This window comes from Megalobrama amblycephala, linkage group LG10 (genome assembly GCF_018812025.1).
Source record: "Megalobrama amblycephala isolate DHTTF-2021 linkage group LG10, ASM1881202v1, whole genome shotgun sequence".
NCBI lineage: Eukaryota > Metazoa > Chordata > Actinopteri > Cypriniformes > Xenocyprididae > Megalobrama > Megalobrama amblycephala.
The window spans coordinates 26,153,475-26,178,466 of record NC_063053.1 but is presented as its reverse complement, the minus strand read 5'-3'; the positions used below and the strand labels follow the sequence as shown (position 1 = coordinate 26,178,466).

Genomic DNA, 24,992 nt, shown 5'->3' with positions numbered 1-24,992 from the left:
AAATCAATATTCAGGGGTTGACTTGATAGTGTAGAACCTATTGTATTGTTCCTGCCTAACCTGCTTAAAAACCCACTCTGAATCCAGCACTTTTAGAAAACTACAGACCAGTATCCCTTCTTCCTTTCATTGCTAAGACACTTGAGAGAGTTGTATTCAACCAACTGTCTACTTATCTCACACAGCAACCTCCTGGACAACCACCAGTCTGGCTTCAAGAGTGGCCACTCAACTGAGACTGCCTTGCTCTCTGTCACTGAAGCCCTAAGACTGGCATGAGCGACTTCAAAATCATCAGTACTCATCTTGCTGGATCTGTCTGCTGCTTTTGACACAGTTAACCACCAGATCCTCCTATCAACACTCATGTCAAAGGGCATCTCGGGAACCGCACTCCAGTGGTTCAAGTCTTACCTCTCAGGTAGGTCCTTCAGGGTATCTTGGAGAGGTGAGGTGTCCAAGTCACATCATCTTGCTACTGGGGTACCTCAGGGCTCTGTGCTTGGACCACTTCTCTTCTCCATCTACATGTCATCACTAGGATCTGTCATTCAGGATCATGGTTTCTCCTATCGCTGTTATGCTGATGACACACAACTCTACCTCTCATTCCAACCAGATGATCCGACGGTTGCTGGTCGCATCGCAGCCTGCCTGACAGCCATTTCTGCCTGGATGAAGGACCACCACCTTCAACTCAACCTTGCAAAGACGGAATTGCTTGTGATCAGTGCCAACCCAACACTTCATCATAACCTTTCAATTCAACTTGGGTCGTCAACCATTGCTCCTTCCAGGACAGCCAGTAACCTTGGAGTGGTGATGGATGATCGTTTAAGCTTCACAGATCATGTTGCGGCAACGGCCCGGTCCTGCAGATTTGCCTTGTACAACATCAGGAAGATTAGACCCTTCCTATCAGGAGCATTCCACACAAATTCTTGCCCAAGCTCTTGTTCTATCCAGACTGGACTATTGTAATGCTCTCTTGGCTGGCCTTCCAGCATGTACTGTCAAGCCTCTACAACTGATCCAGAATGCTGCAGCAAGACTGGTCTTCAACGAACCAAAGAGAGCGCACGTCACTCCTCTCTTCATCAGTCTGCATTGGCTGCCAGTAGCTGCTCGCATCCAATTCAAGGCTCTGGGCAATGCCTACAGAACAACTGCTGGCTCTACCCCGCTATACCTTAACTCACTAATTCAGACTTATGCGCCCTCCAGAAACTTGCGTTCTGCAAGTGAACGGCGCCTTGTGGTGCCATCACAAAGGGACACAAAATTACTCTCATGGACCTTCTCCGGGTCTGTTCCTGGCTGGTGGAATGACCTACCACGCTCTATCCGAACAGCTGAGTCTCTAGCCATTTTCAAAAAAATGCTAAAGACGTATCTTTATCGTCAGCACTTGACCCAGTAATAGTAGCACTTAGCTTGATTTCTATTCTTCTTCCATCTATTTGTGTATTAAAAAAAATAAAAAATAAAAAATTCCCTGCTACGAGCACATTACTTACATACTGTTGTTCTCATGTTGTTTTGATTGATTCTACTATTCTCATTTGTAAGTCGCTTTGGATAAAAGCCTCTGCTAAATGACTAAATGTAAACATAACCTAGAATACAAAAACTATATTAAATATTTTTTAATCAAACCCTCATTGGGGGCTGAGTCCCCCTAATATTGAAATCCTAGAATCACCCCTGCACCTGACTGCTGCAGATTCATTTTGCCATTGATAGTGTTGACACAGAAACGCATAAATCCGAGTCTGAGGACGTGAACAGCTCCAGATAGAATGTCACAAGTTGCCATCTCTTAATTACAGTTATGACATGGCGTAAACACAGAATAAGCTTGTTGTTTTGGTTCAGGAGGAACTGTAAAAGGTGGCTGCTGTTTGTTTCTGCATAGCCTCATTGAACGTGCTGATAAAGTGTGATGTCTGCGCGAGCTGGTGCACGGAGGTATGGAAATACATATGTTGACAGGCAGTAGGACATTGTATTATTACATTCAGAATGAATGCAATGATTGGACGAACATATTTATGGTCCTGAGACTTCCACAGTAGATATATGTACATGTTTAGACCACTTCTATTATTGATTGCAATTAGGATGTAAAGAGACTTTCAACCAGTATAAAAAAGTGTTTATAAAGCAAATTCAATAAGCCATTATTGGCCATTTTAACAATAAATTTTATTGTATATTTGTTCATTAAAATAGAGTAAATTTTTTTTACTATTGTATGCAGTTTTGTAAAGAAAATTACAGAAGTAATTTTAAAAAGTAATATAAAAAATAAATAAATAAATAAACAAGCAAGCAAGGCCAAAACATATTGGAGTATATTTTGTAAATATAGCGCAAACCATTAAAAATAATGATAATTTCATCACTAAAAGAGATGTTCAGATTACTTTTGTAAAAAAAATTTTTTTACATTTAATGAAAAATATTTTCTTAAGAAAAGACAATTTATTTCTTGCAACTTGAACTTATTTGAACATTTAAAAAAGTTACAACAAATGATTTATTAAGTATTTAATTTGCAATAAAAGCTGAAAAATACACAAGCTATATCTCATGTCAATGACAGCTCTAAATTCATAAAACACACTTTCCCAGACTGTGCTTTATTTAGAACTTTAAAGCCACTCTACTGGATGTTTCCGAGATCATACCAAATAATTTGCGATTCAGACAAAACCTCTCTCTAAGCCAACTAGATAACTGGGCAAGCAATAGTTTCATCAACTCTGTTACTGAGCAATTGTAGGCAGACAAATAACCAGATGTCCAGACTTTCAGCCAAATTCCATTTAAAAAAAAAACAAAAAAAAACCTTCATTTCATGCAACATCCAGAGCTGTATCTGCGATAATCATCAAAAATAAACTGAGGGAAGTTCCACAGAAGTACACACATAATTCACTGTTAACCCTGATAACAACTTCCTTTCCTAAAACGAATGACCTGATATCAGGCATTACATCATTTTCTTGTCTAATGCGTCAAACTGGAATTTTTGGCTAAATTGGAAATGAAATTTGTCCATGTAAAAAAAAAACAAACAAAAAAAAACATGTCTATTTTAAGGATTTGTGAATCTTTTAGTTTGGTTCTTGTCTGTCTTTTAGTTTGATATTCCGGTTGGCTTTTATTTTTAAAGCCTGTTTTTCATGTTCTTGGCTTTGTTCTATTTATTGTTTGGAACTTCTTGGAACACTGCAAATTAATTTTTTCTTCAGATTTTGTCAAGATGCAGATGAGTGGCATCATGCGAACATAACAGAACCCAGGAAGAGGTGCATATAGTTAATGATAAACATTTGTTTTTATGCATACAACACATAAAACTAATCAACTAAAATCAAAGTTCTGGTATCACATGATTCAAAATCCTGTTTGGTGCAAAACCTGACAGGTGCATTACACATGGTGACTGATAATCATACAAAACAAATGGCAGCATTGCATCACCACATCATTTATTATTCTCCTCAGTTTGGTTGCCAGAAGACCGCTGTGTTGTCAATGAACACCTGCCAAGCTAACCACATCATTGCCATTTTCTTACTATACACATCATCTTCCAAGCATCTGCGTATGAAAGCTTAAAAATGCTGCCTTCATAGGATGCATTCCAAGGTAGGAAGGCATGAAGGTGATTTTTTTTAAGGCAGCATTGATGTATTCTTCGCTGCCTATGATATCCCACAATCCTGTGAATTCCATACCGTGACAGTTGAAAAAATAAAGATGGCATCTGAAAGTTGCGGTTGGTGTATAAATGTATGTTTTTGACCAATATTTTCCACTTCTGATGTTATTTCTAATGAGAAATTAGTATTGTAGTAATTAAATATTCGCTTAGTTATCACTAAAGCTCGCTCTATTAAACAGTTATGCTGTCTCAGAAGTCTGTTCGAAATTAGATTTGTGTGCAAACTCTGCCTGCAAAGTCATTGCCTGCAAAGTCAACCTAACCTAACCCTACCCATAACTTATCCCTAAAATCAGAGGGAAATGATAGTTGAATAACACTGTTGTGGAAGCACCTAACCCTGGTTGTAAGCCTAACCTTGACATAAATGGTAAACTTGTCCCTCAAATATGATTGGTTGATTGGAATGTTGTTTCAGGATCAACAAAGATATCGATCCAGGAACATGTCGTACTTGGTGAAATCACGTTCACCGTTTGAGATGCAGCCATCATGTAAAATCTCATATTTGACTAAAGAAAGCTATATGAATACTCTACAACTAATGAGGACACACCTGGATTCAATCAGGACTGGGCTAAAGAACAAAGACAAGACATAAAACAAGAGGATCAAAATAAAAGTCAGACAAGAAATGCCCAGTCCATTCCACAATCAGACCCTAATCAAACCCATTTCACCCTCTGATGGACAGACATGACAGCTAAATTCACTCTCAAAGTAGAAAACACAGTCCTCACCTCCATGAGAAGTTAATAGGATGAAGGGCTTTGACATAAGCTGTTGTTTAGAGATAAATTACACTACAGGTGATTATCCTTTAGCCTCAGGAAAACAGCTGCTCTAAAAGAGTCTGTTCTGTCGCAGGTGAAGAGCAACTGATCTCACTTCTTAAAAACTATCATATTATTCATTTACTGTGCACAAGTGTTAAGTATTTATATGAATTTATGTATACATAAATATTTATAAATGTAAATATTATATACACTACCATTCAAAAGTATTAAGTTCAACGTTTAAAAAAAATAATTCACACTTTTACTCAGCAAGGATGCATTAAACTGATAAAAAGAGACATTTATAATGTTACAAAAGATTTGTATTTCAAATAAATGCTGTTCTTTCAAAGTTTTTGTTCATCAAAGAATCCTGAAAAAAATGTATGATGGTTTCAACAACTGTTTTCAATATTGATAATAATAAGAAATATTTCTTGAGCAGCAAATCAGCATATCAGAATGATTTCTAAAGGATCATGTGACACTGAAGACTGGAGTAATGATGCTGAAAATTCAGCTTTACTATCACAGAATATATATATATATATATATATATATATATATATATATATATATATATATATATATATATACGGTAATAAAATATGACAAGATCTCAGAGTTAAACTGTGTCAGAAAAAAAAAATCTTAATTATGTCAGATAACACTTAAGCAAAATATGGTCAGGTCAAAGTGTCTGAATAATTTTTGGTTCCAAATTTTTATCAATTTTACTGGTAGTCACTTGTATGAAGAATTTTTGGGTATAATATGTCACAGTTTACTTTATTTTGCTATCCTCACTTACATAAATGAACTATAGTGTCCTTCACCCACTAGTAAAAATATATCAAAAATATCAAAAAATGTCTGAATAACTTTAGGTCTGGCTGTATATATACATTCAAATGTGATGCAATAGGAACCAGAAACATGGTATCAATAGTTACAGAATGGATTTTTTTTTTGTTTAAAGTATGAATGGAATGTTAATTGTTTTAACCAAAGTGAGAAGTACTAAAGTACTATTGAACATACACCAACTGTTGACGTCTTTTACGATGCTTCTCAGTAATGGTACTTAACCAGATTAGGAAAAAAGCCTCAATTAGAGGCCTGCATGTGTTTGCAAGGAGTGTAAATTTACCTTCCAGCACATTATCCCACCTCACAGGTGTTAGAAATTAAGGCGGAGGTGGGGAACAGCAGACTCTACGTTTGATTAACAACAGAGCAAGATGTTTTTGTATTGCTGAAGCCTAGACAGCAAGGTAGCCAATGACAGATATATTACATGTAGTACAACAGCAATGAAAACAAATGAGATGTACCTACTGTACATAATGAATGTTCAAAATTAATATTGAATGTTTAGAGTGAATATTGTGTAAAATGCTCATTACGAAATATCTAAAAACAGAAGATGTGTCTTATCCATTGACAAGGCAGTTGATTTTGAAAATGACGCTGGTTTAGCTAGCACCTCTCTTAATTGACTAGTGGGTATCATTAAAGGTGCCCTAGAATTAAATTGAATTTGTCTTGGCATAGTTAAATAACAAGAGTTCAGTACATGGAAATGACATACAGTGAGTCTCAGACACCGTTGTTTCCTCCTTATATAAATCTCATTTGTTTAAAAGACCTCCGACGAACAGGCGAATCTCAACATAACACCGACTGTTACGTAACAGTCGGGATCATTAACATGTATGACCCCAATATTTGCATATGCCAGCCCATGTTCAAGCATTAGACAAGGGCAGCCAGTATTAACGTCTGGATCTGTGCACAGCTGAATCATCAGACTAGGTAAGCAAGCAAGGACAACAGCGAAAAATGGCAGATGGAGCAATAATAACTGACATGATCCATGATATCATGATATTTTTAGTTATATTTGTAAATTGTCTTTCTAAATGTTTCGTTAGCATTTTGTTGCTAATGTACTGTTAAATGTGGTTAAAGTTACCATTGTTTCTTACTGTATTCACGGAGACAAGACTGTCGTTATTTTCATTTTTTAAACACTTGCAGTCTGTATAATTCAAACACAACTTCATTCTTTATAAATCTCTCCAACAGTGTGTAATGTTAGCTTTAGCCACTGAGCACAGCCTCAAACTCATTCAGAATCAAATGTAAACATCCAAAAAAATACCATACTTACGCAATTAGACATGCTGAATGACGAACACTTTGTAAAGATCCATTTTGAGGGTTATATAAGCTGTGTGAACTTTGTTTATGCACTGTTTAAGGCAAGCGCGAGTTCTGTGGGCGGGGAGCGTGAGCATTTAAAGGGGCCGCAGCCTAAATTGTCTCATATTTGATGATGCCCCAAAATAGGCATCTATGGGGTATTTTGAGCTGAAACGTCACAGACACATTCAGGGGACACCTTAGACTTATATTACATCTTTTAAAAAGACGTTCTACGGCACCTTTAACCCTAACCTCAAAATGGCCAAATATCAACCAGTTAATTGGACTGGCCGATATACCAACCACCTACTACTATTAAAAACTATTGTACATAAATTATGAAATTACTTTTATCAAAATTTCAACAATGATGATGGACCTAGTTGTTCTAAACTGGTTGCTTCAGGACCCACAATCTGTACCAAAATTGTATAAAATTGTTAAAAAGGTCCTAATAAATATTAAATATAATAAAAATAAAACATTTAAAATGTATTAATAATACTATTACTGCTCAACTAATTTTATAAATAATTTTGTAAATGTATAAATGTTTTATTTTATTTTTATTGGTATAGTCTATAAGTTGGTCTATTTTTTTCCCCCTTTCCTAACTATACACAAATAAAGTTGCATCCCAATTTGCGTACTTATGCACAATTCTATTACGTTTTTTTGTAGTACAAATACTGCGAGTAGTGTGTTCACACTGAAAATTCCAAATAGAAAAAGTACACTTACATTCCCGGATGTTGCACTTAAAGTGTGGAATATTGGACGCTTCACGTATTTAACTGTCTCAGCTTTAGTTCCATGGCGGAGGTGAAGGGGCTATCAGACTCCGATGCAAAATAACCGCATAAAATTTATACAATACACGGTTGAGTAAATAGTGCATAAGTACATATTAAATAAGTGCATCATTTAGGACACAACTTATGACTTACACACTTAGGGCCCTATTTTAACGATCTGAAACGCAAGTGTCAAAGCGCGAAGCGCAAGTAACTTTGTGGGCGGGTCTCGGCGCTGTTGCTATTTTCCCGGCGGGATAAATGGCTCTTGCGCCCGGCGCAAATCTAAAATGGGTTGGTCTGAAGTAGCTTCATTATTCATAGGTGTGGTTTGGGCGTAACGTGAAATAAACCAATCAGAGTGTCATCTCCCATTCCCTTTAAGAGCGAGATGCGCTCGCGCCATGGCGGATTGCTATTTACATGGCGTACACGCGATGAGTCAGTTAATATATATGTGTGTGTGTGTATTGGCACGATTGTTCAATTAATTAGCCAATTTTGTTCATCATTATAAGTAGTAATAGGCTGAATTGAAAATAGGTAGCCTAATTCTATACACGCAATGACTATTCATCATTACATTTTTATATTTATGTACACAATAATATTCTTTTACACTGTAATCCTTTTGTTTTTAATATTTGGCATGTTTGTGTGATGCGCATCCCTGTGTGTAATAAGCAAAGTCAACGCGCACTGTGGACGCGCCCAGAGGCGCAGTTTCTACCAACGCGCTCTAACAAAAAAATATTGCGCCATTGACTTTAGACCAGGTTTGAGTTGGTCTATGGCGCAGTCTATTTTCAGCTCCTTAAAATAGCAATGCGCGGACAATGCGCCTGAACACACCTCCTTTTTTGCGCTGAACCGCCCAGGGAGCGCAAGTTCATTCACTAGTTTAGCGACGTGCTTCTGTGGAGGGAAAAGCGCGCTTTGCGCGGGTGCAAAATAGGAATGACACATGCGTCGGTGTACAAAGTCAATTGCGCTGGGTGCAAGATAGGGCCCTTAATGTGCTTTTTTTCAATATTTGCATTGTTTTTCCCCTGCAGTATCAGAACAGACCTGCGACTCATTTATGGGTCATGACCCACCAGTTGAGAATTACTGACACTTTTGCATTTGCATTCTGTTTTGGTTTCATACCACAGCAAAGCTGTATTGCATCTTTAGAGAGATGCTCTCAAAGTTTCCATAAACAATGGAGAATAATGAAAAGTTATAATTTAAAAAAGGTAAAATACCTACTGTTGCCACGTTACTGCGTCAACCACAGAACCACCGTTTTTCATGAACCTGTAAAAAAAGAGAAAAAATCCGTAGTGTTAAAGTCAATAGTGAAGGTTATTACTGCATTGGAAAAACAATTTTAGTCTGCTCCACCATCATAAATGAGAAAAAGAACTGATAGCCAAACACACATGCTGCATGGCTAACAGGAGGTGTCTGTTTATCTCGCTGGTGACACTGATCTCTCATGCTGTGAGTAAATTTGTGTGAGAAGATAGTTTACCAGGGAGCTGAGTAATCTTAATCAAACGAGAGAACAAAACTCCTTATAAGGAGCGACGTTTCTAAACAGTTATTCGTGTGACGGCAAAGCAAAGTTCTGCATAGAAAAATAGCGACCACCCTTACAAAACTCCATGCCGTCCCATAATTCCCCTCTCGTCTCTCGCTCTCTCTTTCCCTCTGTCTGTCTGCTGATTTAAAACTGCATTTATCATTTCCATCTGAACGAGACTGGTAGCAGCAAGGGGTGGCGTCTCGTTCTGAGGAAGACCTTCGTCAAAGCGCTTGTGGTTGTAATACCAAGTTTCATTTCAGCCTGCCAAAGTTATGACTGCTCAAGAGCTCCCACAGGAAAACATGCACCCACACTGCAAAGTACAAATCACACAGAGCAGAGAAACTTAAGCAAAAATGATAGATAGCTCAAGTGCTGAGAACTTTAGGCATCCTTGTGGGCCCAGGTTTTCCTTATTGAAATATAATTTACTTGAGAAGAGAGGTGGATAACATGACCACAAATCTTATATCACGATACGAGTCATTTTATTATTTATATAGTCATTTTATTATTTATAGAGTTATTTTTACTAGAAACCCAGGTTGTTGCAATGCCAAAATTTTAATATTTTTTAATATACATTCTGCACAATACTAGCCTAACTAATACAAAAAACAAAAAAACAAAAAAAACAAAATCAAGCCTGCTGAAAACAAGTACACAAAAAGATTTAATTGCAAGCAATAAAAGCGGAATTACCACAATTGCAAGCAATAAAATCACAATGCAATTAGCTTTTTATTTTTTACTGAGGCAGAAATGGGCTTCCATAGCAATCAGGCATTATTTTTACTTATTAAAAATAAATAATAATAATAATAAAAAATGGTACATTTGATATATATATATATATATATATATATATACCAAACACACACACACACACAGGTTTGTTTTGCTCTCTTAGTGAGGACATTCCATAGGCGTGATGGTTTTTAATACTGTACGAACTGTAAATTCTATCCCCCTACACTACCCCTACCCCTGAACCTACCCATCACAGAAAACATTCTGCATTTATACTTTTTTAATAAAACATTGTTTATTATGTTTTTAAAGCTATTTTAAATATGAGGACTCATGAAATGTCCTCATATTTCATGTTTACGTTGTAATACCAGTGTAATACCCATGACATTATACAAATTTGTGTCCACATAAATCACAAAAACGCACGCACACACACACACACACACACACACACACACACACACATACACATACACACAATCAGGTATAACATTATGACCACCTTCCTAATAATGTGTTGGTCCCGCTTTTGCTGCCAAAACAGCTCTGACCCGTCGAGGCATGGACTCCACTAGACCCCTGAAGGTGTGCTGTGGTATCTGGCACCAAGATGTTAGCAGCAGATCCTTTAAGTCCTGTAAGTTGCGAGATGGAGCCTCCATGAATTGGACTTGTTTGTTCAGCACATCCCACAGATGTTCGATTGGATTGAGATCTGGGGAATTTGGAGGTCAAGTCAACACCTCAAACTCATTGTGCTCCTCAAACCATTCCTGAACCATTTTTGCTTTGTGGCAGGGCACATTATCCTGCTGAAAGAGGCCACAGCCACCAGGGAATACCGTTTCCATGAAAGGGTGTACATGGTCTGCAACAATGCTTAGGTAGGTGGTACGTGTCAAAGTAACATCTACGTAGATGGCAGGACCCAAGCAAAACATTGCCCAAAGCATAACACTGTCTCCGCTGGCTTGCCTTCTTCCCATAGTGCATCCTGGTGTTATGTGTTCCCCAGGTAAGCGACACACACACACCCGGCCATCCAAGTGATGTAAAAGAAAACGTGATTCATCAGACCAGGCCACCTTCTTCCATTGCCCCATGGTCCAGTTCTGATGCTCACTGTTGGTGCTTTCGGTGGTGGACAGGGGTCAGCATGGGCACTCTGACTGGTCTGTAGCTATGTAGCTCCATACACAACAAACTGCGATGCACTGTGTATTCTAACACCTTTCTATCAGAACCAGCATTAACTTCTTGAGCAATTTGAGCTACAGTAGCTCGTCTGTTGGATCAGTCCACACGGGTCAGCCTTCGCTCCCCACATGCATCAATGAGCCTTGGCCGCCCATGACCCTGTCGCCGGTTCACCACTGTTCCTTCCTTGGACCACTTTTGATCGATACTGATCACTGCAGACCGGGAACACCCCACAAGAGCTGCAGTTTTGGAGATGCTCTGACCCAGTTGTCTAGCCATCACAATTTGGCCCTTTTCAAACTCGCTCAAATCCTTACGCTTGCCCGTTTTTCCTGTTTCTAACACATCGACTTTGAGGACAAAATGTTCACTTGCTGCCTAATATATCCCACCCACTAACAGGTGCTGTTTGTTCTCCTGTAATTGTTTTCATTTCAGTGTGTGTGTGCGTGTGTGTGTGAGTGAGAGAGAGAGAGAGAAAGACAGAGTGTGAGTGTGTGTGCGTGTTTCAGGACAAAAATTTGTATAATGACATGGGTATGACATAGGTATTACAAGGACATTACAAGGACATTACCCCATGTCCCCATTTTTCAAAATGCTTATAAATGCATACATAATGATTTTTTTTTTTTTTTTTTTTTTTGAGAAAGTAAAAATGTGCACAGTTTTCTGTTATGGGTAGGTTTTGGTGTAGGGCGATAGAAAATATGGTTTGTACAGTATAAAAACCATTATGCCTATGGAATGTCCCCACAGTTCACAAAAACAAATGGGTGTGTGTTTGCGTGAGTGTGTGTGTGGTCCCGATAAACCCTTCGTTATGGGGTACAAAATATCCCCACAAAGATGGCAATACCAGAAATCTTTGACCTTATGGGGACATTTTTTGGTCCCCATAAGGAAAATAGCTTATAATTCATACAGAATTATGTTTTTTGAAAATGTAAAAATGTGGAAACTTTTCTGTGATGGGTTGGTTCAGGGGTAGGGTTAGTGTAGGGGGTAGAATATACAGTTTATACAATGTAAAAATCATGTCTATGGAACGTCCCCATAAAACATGAAAACCCAATGTGTGTGAGTGTGTTAGTGGAGGTGTAGACAAGGCCTGCTGGTTGCAAGAATGAGGAAGCTCTGGACAGGCATTGATAGATTTATGTCTGGCTCTTTCACACAGGAATTACAGCCAATTAGTATCCACTCACAAAAGCCATCATTCTACAAAACCAGTTTTTGATGAACAGCACAAAAGCACAAGCAATGTTAAATGAATACTCACAAATGAAACCCAGGAGGTATTTAGCTCAGATGTCATTACAAGAACAGAATTTGAAAAATCTGGTCTTAATACTAAGCACATCAACACTGGCACTGCTTTAATACGCTTCTGTCATATAAAATATATATGTTTAGAAGCATAAGGTTGGCAGTGTTGCTCAAATGCCTTTTTTAAAAACCACAGACTAAACGATTGAGACAAGATTCTCATTTTAAAGGGAATTCAGTAATGGGGGTTTCCATTAATTATTAGTCCTTTATAGAAACAATGCATTTAAAAAAAAAAAATCTGCCAGCAGTTTTTGAACATCCTTATTCTTCTGCACTGTAATTCACGAACAAATGACTCTTATGAATCATTCAGAAATCCTCAGTCCAATGACACTCACTAAATCCATCTGAATGGTTCTTGATTTACTGATTGCAAGTTCTTTCTTTTATAATGTCTTATTGGAATTAAAAAATGTTAATATGTTGCACTTTATGCTCAAAATTGAGAGCTGCAATACTGAAGCCTCCTCTGCACTCTTTCAGGAGAGAGTGGGAGGAACAAGTAACATGCAGGTGGAACATTGCTCTGTCACGCCATTAATAGAGTGACACTTTATTTATCTGACGGTGAGTTTCAATGGTGCTACAGGCCCCTGGACTAACAATCCACATGGAGCAACATAAACACGACTCAGCTATGTGCTTCTCCAGGCAGGGGGACGGTACCGCACTCTCTTAAACAATGTGCTTTGGAGATCTCTTATAGAAGCCATTAAAATGAGTCACAAATCCGATAAGCCCTTCTGCCAACACCATGCATGAACAGTCGCAATGCCTTTCTGCACTGAAAGTGCAAAACGCCGCATGATGTGACAATCACAGTCAATCAGAACATATTTGAGACTGCCATTAAAGTAGTACGTCACACTGCTGCTCATCTACAAAGTTAAACTGCTTAAAGGATTAGTTCAGAATTAAATTCAGAATTCCAGGATTTTTCTCCATATAGTGGACTTCAATGGGGACCAACAGGTTGAAGGTTCAAATTGCAGTTTCAGTGCAGCTTCAAAGGGCTCTACACAATCCCAGACGAGGAATAAGGGTCTTATCTAGCAAAACGATCGGCCATTTTCTAAAAAAAAAGAAAAAAATATATACTTTTTAACCACAAATGTACATCTTGCACTGCTCTGCGATGTGCCACACATTACGTAATCACGTTGAAAAGGTCACGTGTGACGTAGGCGGAAGTACCGCGATGGGTCGAAAAATATTTTCTTCTCCAACCCAACATCGTTATTTTACCTTTTTATTTGGAAAGGCCTTTTGACTTAGTCTTTGCACGTATGCTTTGTAAACACAGTATTTCCACCTATGTTACACGTGACCTTTCCAACGTGATTACGTAATGTATGGCGCATCGCAGAGCTAGTGTTTTTATTTTATTTTTTTTAGAAAAATGGCTGATCGTTTAACTACATAATTCTTTGGCTGGGATCATGTAGAGCCCTTTGAAGCTGCACTGAAACGGCAGTTTGGACCTTGAACCTGTTGGTCCCCATTGAAGTGCACTATATGGTGAAAAATCCTGGAATGTTTTCCTCAAAAATCTTATTTTCTTTTCAACTGAAAAAAAGAAAGACATCTTGGATGACATGGGGGTGAGTAAATCATCAGGAAATTTTAATTCTGAAGTGAACTAATTCTTTAACTTGTCAGCATGATCACCTTAATCACCTTTTTTTTAAACTAACCAACAGTCTTTAGTTATGTCACAGCGAAGAACTGTGATTTGCTAAAAAAAAATTCTATCATTTTCAAATTTTAAAATGTCTTCAGTGTCCAGTCTTCAGTATCACATGATCATTCATAAATCATTCTAATATGCTGATTTGCTGCTGAATATTTTTTTATATATTATTATCAATGCTGAAAACAGTTCTGCTTAATATTTTTGTGATACATTTTTTAAGGATTCTTTGATGAATAGAAAGTAAAGAACAGCATTTATTTGACAACAGATATCTATGTAAGATGTCTTTACCTTCACGTTTGATCAATTTCATGCATCCTTTTTTAAACTGACCCCAAACTTTTAAACAGTAGTTTATATTTTTTTAATCCATTCTTCCAGATGAGAAAGAGTGTAAATGCATACATCTACTGAAAGTTGATGTATGCACTCAAAATTTCATATTTAGTAATATGTTCAAATGTAGTAAGTATAATACTATTATTGGTATCTGACAGCATCATCAAAACAGCCAAAATATCCTATCCTCAAAACCTGTGGAGTGTCCTTCACAGTTCCGCACGAACAGATTTGGTTTATAACTTATCACTCTTCACATATGTCAAACATATAAATAAGTGCATGCAGGGAGGCAACAATATTTCTAAACAAATGACAGTGATACTCACCCATCTAGTAACAGGATTGCGTTTTTACGAGGACGGCCGATGTTTGGCCCATAGAGGTTAGCTCGGCTGTAGAAACGCACCGACTGCAGTAACGTCCTCAGAAGAGTGTAATCCTGAGCCAGACGAGAGCTGTTGACTGAACGAGCAGCCATTGTGCGGTAACTGTTCGGCTCTGTGCGGGGAAATAAAAGAAAAAATACATGATGAGACTCTGGTTTACTAAGGATGAATTCATTTAAAAGGGAAATTTTCAGTGAAAATTCAGTGTTTCAGTGAAAGTCTCTTGTTTTCACCACTGCATTTATTTGATCAAAAATACAACCAATCAATCAATCAATCAATCAATCAATAAACAATTTTAATATTATGAAATATTATTACAATTTAAAAGAACTTTTTTTTTATATATATATACAAACCCGATTCCAAAAAAGTTGGGACACTGTACAAATTGTGAATAAAAAAGGAATGCAATAATTTACAAATCTCATAAACTTATATTTATTCACAATAGAATATAGATAACATATCAAATGTTGAAAGTGAGACATTTTGAAATGTCATGCCAAATATTGGCTCATTTTGGATTTCATGAGAGCTACACATTCCAAAAAAGTTGGGACAGGTAACAATAAGAAGCCGGAAAAGTTAAATGTACATATAAGGAAGAGCTGGAGGACCAATTTGCAACTTATTAGGTCAATTGGCAACATGATTGGGTATAAAAAGAGCCTCTCAGAGTGGTAGTGTCTCTCAGAAGTCAAGATGGGCAGAGGATCACCAATTCCCCCAATGCTGTGGCGAAAAATACTGGAGCAATATCAGAAAGAAGTTTCTCAGAGAAAAACTGCAAAGAGTTTGAAGTTATCATCATCTACACTGCATAATATCATCCAAAGATTCAGAGAATCTGGAACAATCTCTGTGCGTAAGGGTCAAGGCCGGAAAACCATACTGGATGCCTGTGATCTTCTGGCCCTTAGACGGCACTGCATCAAAAAAACTGGGACGCCATGTCATCCGGACTAAAGAGGACAAGGACAACCCAAGTTGTTATCAGCGCTCAGTTCAGAAGCCTGCATCTCTGATGGTATGGGGTTGCATGAGTGCATGTGGCATGGGCAGCTTACACATCTGGAAAGGCACCATCAATGCTGAAAGGTATATATAAGTTCTAGAACAACATATGCTCCCATCCAGATGTCATCTCTTTCAGGGAAGACCTTGTCATGTTGGAAAATACAATGCCAGACCACATACTGCATCAATTACAACATCATGGCTGCGTAGAAGAAGGATCCGGGTACTGAAATGGCCAGCCTGCAGTCCAGATCTTTCACCCATAGAAAACATTTGGCACATCATATAGAGGAAGATGCGACAAAGAAGACCTAAGACAGTTGAACAACTAGAAGCCTGTATTAAACAAGAATGGGGCAACATTCCTATTCCTAAACTTGAGCAACTTGTCTCCTCAGTCTCCAGACGTTTGCAGACTGTTATAAAAAGAAGAGGGGATGCCACACAGTGGTAAACATGGCCTTGTCCCAACTTTTTTGAGATGTGTTGATGCCATGAAATTTAAAATCAATTTATTTTTCCCTTAAAATGATACATTTTCTCAGTTTAAACTTGATTTTAAAATTTGATATGTCATCTATGTTGTATTCTGAATAAAATATTGAAATTTGAAACTTCCACATCATTGCATTCTGTTTTTATTCACGCAACTTGTTTGGAATCGGGTTTGTATTTTAAAATGTAATTTATTCCTGTGATGGTAAAGCTGAATTTTCAGCATCATTACTTCAGTCTTCAGTGTCACATGATCCTTCAAAAATCATTCTGATCTGATGCTCAAGAAACATTTTAACATTATCAATGTTGACAACACTTGTGCTGCTTAATATTTTTGTAGAAACTGTGCTCCATTTTTTCAGGATTCTTTCAACTTTCTCTTTATAAATTTCAAAAGATCAGCATTCATTTGAATTTTAATGTAACATTTCATTTGATCAATTAAATGTATTCTTGCTAATTAGTATTATTATTATTATTTAAAACTTACTGACCCCAAACTTTTGAAAGGTAGTGTATATATTTTGATTTTTGTCTTTGGAGCTTGACAATTGTGGCAAGCAAAAACTGCATTTTTGGGTGAACTATCCCTTTAAGACTTTTGATGCAAGCTGACACCCAATCGCAAGTGAACATTCAAACTGCCTTTGAATTACGACCTATATTGTGGTCAGCACTTTGTAAACTATTTAAACAAGGCAACACTTGTGGGAGGTGCACACTTGAAATCACAGCGAGGACGTTACAGAAGTCAAGTGGCGAACTTTATAAACATCACAGCCTGTGTGAGTGTGTGTTTGTGTAGGGAGAGAAACACAGAAATGCTGAGCTGTTGTGTCAATACAGTACCGGGCCAGGCCGAGGCCAGTGGAAAATATGAGACATTATTATTATCCATTAAAATATTATCCAGATCCTATCATTTAGAAAAAGCACAAATAACACATTCATGAAATACAGTCCTGAAATAAATCATCACAGTGCCCGTACATCAAAACTTTGTGTCACGCTGGCACAACCCACTCAATAAACATCCACCCACAGCTGAAAATATTTCCCTTTGTTTCATTTGCACTCTTTGTTTGCTTGAAAGTGTTTGTTTTTGAATTAACAGCGTCACAAAATCTGATTTAGCAAGTTATCCCTAACAGCTTTTCTTCGGACATGGTTATTGTTACAGTTGAAGCCAGAAAGACAAACATCCAAATGGCTGTTCCAGTAATAACACGCTTTTATTAGAATTAGTTAAATGGAAAGATTCAGCGCTAATCCAGATTGTAATCCAGTATTGCATGACAGATATTAAATTATGGTATTATATAATTAATTTTTGTATGAATTTCACATTCAGTATGAGCAGACAGATTGCTCTCTGTGAGCGTTCTGCTTCCTTCGGTCTCGTATGACAATCTAAGAGCAAAAGCAGCAATCTGCTGCACGCCTGTAGTTTTTCTATGCCGACAGCTAGTAATGTTTTGACACATGCAAATTGTAGCCAATAAACAAATGATTAAAACAATATATGGCAGTCTCTGGTATTTTTATAGGTTTAGTGTTTAGTATGGAAAATGCTAAGTGTGCAATACTACAAGCTGCACATGCTGTCAATATATATATATATATATATATATATATATATATATATATATATATATATATATATATATATATATGTTATGATAGGAACCTATTATCATCATAAGATCATAATTATATAAGACCATTATTATTGTTTTGATGTTTATAGAGAGAAATTTGATACAAGAGCCTCATGAACGGGGCAATTTGCAGCATGTCCGGCACAGAACAAAAGATGAATGAGTGCTTAGAGCAGATTACAAAGTCACCAGGTGTCCTTTTGGATTCTGCTTTGTGAATTTATCTCCTGACATAAGCCCTATTCGAACAGGATTAGTTTTATATGAAGAGGTGGGGTATGTAATAATGACCAGAGCTTCTTGAATTGGCCATGTCAGTAATTTTTCCAGACTGCACAATATTGTACCGGTAAAGACTGCTTCTATAAAATATCCTCAGCTTATCCAGCTGACACTTTCCCAGCCTGTGTGCCGTTGTACATCAAGCACTTCAAGGGTCTCAAGTGGATGGTGGTCAATGAGAGGACAGCAGAAAAAGAAAAGATGCTTGTTGAGTATGGATTTATGGGCCTTCTCCCAAATGTAGCATTTTTTTCCTCAAACGTTTTTGTGCGATCATTTCGAGAGAGACCAAGGACAGAAAGAGACACAGGACAAGGACAAATAAAGTTTTACAAATTGTTTCATGCTTTATTTTGCTTGTTTTAGTTTAATTAATTTAATTTCTCCAATTAATCCCATCATGTTTAATGATTCCAGCATATATAATTATCTAAGCAAAATGCTTATCACGATTGGTCACTTACTGTGACAGTAATGTATAAATGTAGTACACACCTTCCTTATCATTTTCTACAAACTTAAGAGCTGATCCTGTGTGAATGTACAAAGATTTATGAAATCCATAAGGGTGAATTCAAGTGGGACACCTTTTTCCAGTCATCTCAACGGCAAAACATATGTTCTGAATCTATTTTGAGATAAACCCTTTAGAAAATGTTTCACAAAACCTAAAAACAAAAACTTTTAGAATCAAATTTACCTTAAAGCCTTTTCCAAATGCGACTTACAAAAGAGAAACAAAAGCAATTTGTCAAGTTGTCAAATTTGAACTTGAGTTAAACTCCCTCCTGCAGTCAATATTGTATCCTTTAAAACTCATCTTTGATAATCAAAATTACATATTTAAACATTTTTTCCTGTGAAAATTTCTTCATGCCTTAAAATAGCTTGAATGTAACTCTACACCCTTGCTTCAATTTCACAGGCTATACGTGGAATCCATGAATATGCAAATTAGTCCCCGCCTCCACTCAATCACACCATCTCGAACTACCTGATCCACTGAGTCAACTTCAGTAAACACGACACAATGGCAAGTGGAAATATTGATTTAATTCAGTTTAAACCAGAAACTGATTCAGAAGAAGAAGAGCAAATTATACAGGCTACAAGTCGCTGTATCAGAATGGTAATGCTTTTTATGTATCGCTGTATCGACAGACACATAATGCCTGGTACATGATATGATTAGCCTTTGGCTTAACAGACTACGTCATCAAACAGCTAATAATGTATTGCTAATGTTACACAAACCATCTCAGAGTCATACAGCTGCCTTCTGAAAATCAGCATCCTTGATGCATGTTGACGGGATTGGTTACATGTTTGTGACAGGAGGAAACAGGGGCGTTTTCAAACTTCTTTGGTCTTTGGTTCACTGAAGTTTTAAGGAGAATCTACTCAGCAATGGTGCTGACTGATGAATTTGCACATGGTTTTCCTTAAAGCATATTAAAAACACCACAGACATATATAAACAAACTTAAAAACTTGATTTTTACCACTTTTAGTGTCTTGCTCAAGAATTCCACATTGCAAGGTTCGAACCTGCAACTCCCACAATAATCACTGATGGATGCTTTCTTTTTTCTTTCGTGAGGTGCATGAATGATGTATATCATTCCATGTCACAGAATGACAACATGTCAAAGATAACTCTAAAGATCATTTTTGAATCTGCACTAGAGAGGACTCACCATTGCCGAGCTCCCAGGAGATGTTGTATTTTTTGCCGGCGCTGTATTTGAGCAAACTCAGAGCACTGGAGGCGTTCCATGAGTTGTCAGGGTTTCTGTGCAAGGCATTCAGCCCAAAGATCAGGTGCAGTCCCGCGCAGTCGGCAAAGTTGTAGAGTTTGTCTAAAGACCTGGCTGGGAAAAAGCCAGACAAAGCTGTAACATTGATACTTGCATTTTTTTTTTTTATCATAATAACCATTTAACATTTTAGTTCTTTTAAATGTTAAAATTCCCTTGTTCTATTGCAGGGTTTTGCAACCAGTGGGTTGCAAGGCTGTTTTGAGGGGGTAGTCAAAGAAACAACAACAACAAACAAACAAACAAAAATACCCCGAATTCTTAATGATTTACTAATGCAAGACTTTTATTTTGAAAGACATGCGTGAAAGCTGTTGCAGATGCAGTTTAAGTAATGAGTGCCTGAGGAAAAAAAGAATTATCCTGTTTCATTATCTGTTGTCAGATGAGATGTTGTCAGGCTATATGTAACTTGTTACGAAATAAAAAGTCTCTCATCTCAGAAAAACAAACTTTCATGTCAGGTCAGATATGCTCTACTCATGGTCATGCACACTTCAATTGTGCACACAAATTTCAAGTCATGAAATTACCAAAAAGTACCAAGAGACTGAGTAGCTGGTATGGGAAGGATTTGCATGCAGGTACCATATGATGTTCATTCTATTCATTAGGGTCAGTGTCCATGTGTTTTTGTTCATGTACAATTCATGTTTAAGTAAAGTGGAACAGTGCTTGTGTGTGTGTCAACCAGTTTTGAAATATAAATACTTTGTTCAAATTCCTAAAAATTTGGGTCGCAGCTTAATGACCATAGGAAAATGTGGGTCCCATTGCCAAACCAGTTGAGAATGACTGGACTATTGTATTCTGACTATAGAAATTTCTATTGTTACACTTTATTATATTGCTTTAATATTTCACAACTGAAAAAAAAGAAAGAATATAACTACTACTACCACTATTCTTATTATTAATTACTACTGATATTATTATTATTATTATTATTATTGTAGTAAAATAAAAACAATTGAATTAAAAAGCATGAAAACCTAAATTTGAACTTTTTAAAATATACTTTAAAACTCAAAGGAAACTCATGACTGAATTTGGGAAAACTTGCTCTTTTGCTGCTCAGAGCATAAGCAAACATAACATGCAAACAGAGTGAAATACAGGAAATAAAAAACAGAAATGCATTAAATAATGTATTCAATTTTTAAATCTGCCAGACAGACATAATAATTCTGATTTTGCTAATGGACAGCCGTTGGCTAATGTTTGGAAATTCTATCTGTTAAGAGCGGCAAAAATAAACGCAAATATTTCAGTACCCTTTGACTTCATTTCCTGAGTTTAAAAAGAAGCAGATGAAACCAAGAGAGACGCACAGGGAGCCCCATCTTGTCAGTGATGAGAGATTTTGTGCTAGGGGTCATATAATAAGTGGATAGGTATTTTAAGTTGGTAACCATTCCTTTGCTTGATTTCAATGTTGAATCAACTAGAACAATTTCAAAGTTCTATCATTCAAGTTCCCACACCCTTTCTGTCTGTTTATTTGATTACACTTTGAGTTACCAATAAGAGTGTAGTTAAATCCAAAATCAGTAAGTCTGCAGATTCTTTCCTGACATAGGTACAAACAGCTAACACCATAAGGTAGTCTTAGCATTAGGAACACTTAGTTGCCATTACATCTGTTCAGAGATTACATTTATTCTATTCTTTGACTGCAACATGGGCAGAAGTTATATTCCTCTCATCAGGATTTTTGGGTAGATGTGAATCCTCAGAGAAAAGAATAACAGCGTCACAAGAATACAACAGGCAGAAAATAAGTCAGCATGGCTGGTAATTTAAAGGCAGAAATGCACACTGGCGTGACTGCTAAACTTCAGTTTAATTGTGTAGTCATCTTTATAGCTTTCATCACAATTTGAAACATCACCACCAACGGCAAAGTGTCGGTTCGTAAATAGCCTACGTAAATATTCTAATCACATGGACGGACATACAAAGTCTTGTAAAAAGATCCAACACACAGCTTCCCTGGGTACCAAACTATAAAAGCTGGTCTTTTAAATCAGCACTTTAAAGCAGCAGGGAAATGTTCCAATTACAGACTCGTTAAAATATTACCATAATGAGGTCAAGATTATGCTTAATTCAAACAGGCAGTGAAAACACCAATGACAGACTTTTTATTACTCTTACTTAGCAGGCTTTCAGACATCAAACAAATGCAGTTATATGGACTTGTTTACTAGAATTAAAAGGCCTTTATACAGCACATATACATACATATATTATATATATATATATATATATATATATATATATATATATATATATATATACATTGCTCAGCATAAATGAGTACAACCCCTCTGAAAAGTAACATATTAACACAAAAACAATTTCCAAAATGTTGACAAGACTAAGTTTAATATAACATCTGTTTAACTTATAACATGAAAGTAAGGTTAATAATATAACTTAGATTACACATTTTTCAGTTTTACTCAAATTAGGGTGATGTAAAAATGAGTACACCCCACAACAAAAACTACTACATCTAGTACTTTGTATGGCCTCCATGATTTTTAATGACAGCACCAAGGCTTCTAGGCATGGAATGAACAAGTTGGTGACATTTTGCGACATCTATCTTTTTCCATTCTTCAAGAATGACCTCTTTTAGAGACTGGATGATAGATGGAGAGTGATGCTCAACTTGTCTCTTCAGAATTCCCCATAGGTGTTTGATTGGGTTCAGATCAGGAGCCACTGAATCACTTTCACCCTGTTCTTCTTCAGAAATCCAACAGTGGCCTTAGATGTGTGTTTAGTATCATTGTCATGATGGAAAAGTGCACGACGATCAAGGGCACGGAGTGATGGCAGCATCTTCTCTTTCAGTATAGAGCAGTACATCTGTGAATTCATGATGCCATCAATGAAATGCAGCTCCCCGACACCAGCAGCACTCATGCAGCCCCACATAAGGACACTGACACCACCATGTTTCACTGTAGGCACCATGAATTTTTCCTTGTATTCCTCACCTTTGCGACGCCATAGTTTTGAAGCCATCAGTTCTAAAAACAATTATCTTGGTCTCATCACTCCAGAGTATAGAGTCCCAGTAGTCTTCATCTTTGTCAGCATGGGTCCTGGCAAACTCTAGGCAGGCTTTTTTGTGCCTGGGCTTTAGGAGAGGCTTCTTTCGTGGATGGCACCCATGCATGCCATTCCTCTGCAGTGTAGGCCATATTGTATCACGGGAAAATAGTCACCCAGTTTGGCTTTCTACTTCTTTAGATAACTGCAGTGAAGACGCATCAGAAGACACTCCTGTTGAGGTGTTAACTTCCGTATTTTCTTTCTCAGGTCTTGTGACATTTCTCTTCGATGTGGTGCCATTGCTGACAGCATGAAATGGGAAGGGGTTTTAACACCCTTTTATAGTCAACTGTCTGCTGGACACCTGTGTAATGAATAATTAGACTCACCTGTGGTTGAATTCTTGTTAAATTAGACATTTGTAGTCTAAAATTTAGCTTTGCTCCAGAGACTTTCAGTGGGGTGTACTCATTTTTGCATCACCCTAATTTGAGTAAAACTGAAAATTTTGTTCTCCAAGTTATATTATTAACCTTACTTTAATGTTATAAGTTAAAAAGATGTTATATTAAACTTAGTTTTGTAAACATTAGAATTTTTTTTTGTGAGATATTGTTTAAAATTGTTTAAAGGGGTTGTACTCATTTACGCTGAGCATATATTATATATATATATATATATATATATATATATATATATATATATATATATATATATATATATATATATATATATATATATGTGGGAGTTCTGCTTGTTGTGTAGTCTTTAGCACTGTGAGTCGTGCAAGGTTATTAAAACAGTATATCAAAGACAGGTGGATGGAAAACTGTGCAGACTGTGCTGTCAGGGCAGAGGCGGAAACAGATCCAGATGTAATGTTGTTCCTCAGGTAACCTACAATTTCCCTCTTCACTGCACTCTGGATCAGGTAGAGAACCAGCTCAGGTTCTATGTGCTGCTAAATGTGCTTTGATAATTTGTAAACGCATGCCTAATTTGGGAATATTTTAAATATTATTAACCAGTATCACACAAGCAACATTTTCGTTGTTCTAAATATCAGCATAAAATCTGTTGTGCAGTTCTGTAAACAAGAAGTAAATAAGTTAAATAAGATAAAACGATGAAAAGATAGAACGATAGAATGACAGACAGACAGATAGATAATAGACAGACAGATAGATTGAAAGAAAGAAAGAAAGAAAGAAAGAAAGAAAGAAAGAAAGAAAGAAAGAAAGAAAGAAAGAAAGAAAGAAAGAAAGAAAGAAAGAAAGAAAGACAGATCATGTTACCCTTCTCACACAGTTACTACTGTTCAGTGGTTTACTTTTTTTCTGTAAGGGTTAAATCTTATTGATAGAACAGCTAGTTTTCCTAAAAGCAGCTAGTTTGATCAGTTCCTTATTGCTGAGCTACAGTAATAAGGTAATTAGTGTGTAAGCAGCATGCTGAGCCAAACGCTCCCTAGAGCTCTGGATAGATAAAGAACTACAGAGAACTCAAGTATTTCCAGAGACATCAGCTCTTTTGCTCTTTCTTTATCCCTCACTTTTTCTGGCTCTCTCATCCTCTCTGTTTTTCTCCTTATCACTGATAAAATTAAATGAAGACAAATGTCTGAAAAATAATGTTGTTGAATTTGGACAACGTTGAAGTTCCTCTCACAGGTTAGCTTGGCACCTGTAATTCATTCATATTTTATCAGTAAATTGCAATAAGAATAAATTAGTAATGTAAATAAAATACTTACATGTTTATGATTTTACTTGCACAAAGAGCTAAACTCCCATGACCACATAGAGACATTTTTTTAAATTAGAATTGGATTTTAAATGCTAAATGTATTTACATGTAATTC

The 24,992-nt window shown here is 36.8% G+C and overlaps 1 protein-coding gene across 1 annotated transcript in view; it reads right to left on the bottom strand.

Annotated features, from left to right (window-relative positions):
* Nucleotides 1–24,992, bottom strand: part of hpse2 (heparanase 2) — a 105,443-nt gene that overhangs the window by 45,459 nt on the left and 34,992 nt on the right. Inside the window, exons 4-6 of the mRNA XM_048205579.1 lie at nucleotides 19,946–20,119; nucleotides 14,731–14,902; nucleotides 8,766–8,813 (exon numbers count right to left, since the gene is read on the bottom strand). Coding sequence (XP_048061536.1) covers nucleotides 8,766–8,813; nucleotides 14,731–14,902; nucleotides 19,946–20,119 — 394 coding nt within the window. The remainder of the gene's footprint in view (nucleotides 1–8,765; nucleotides 8,814–14,730; nucleotides 14,903–19,945; nucleotides 20,120–24,992) is intronic.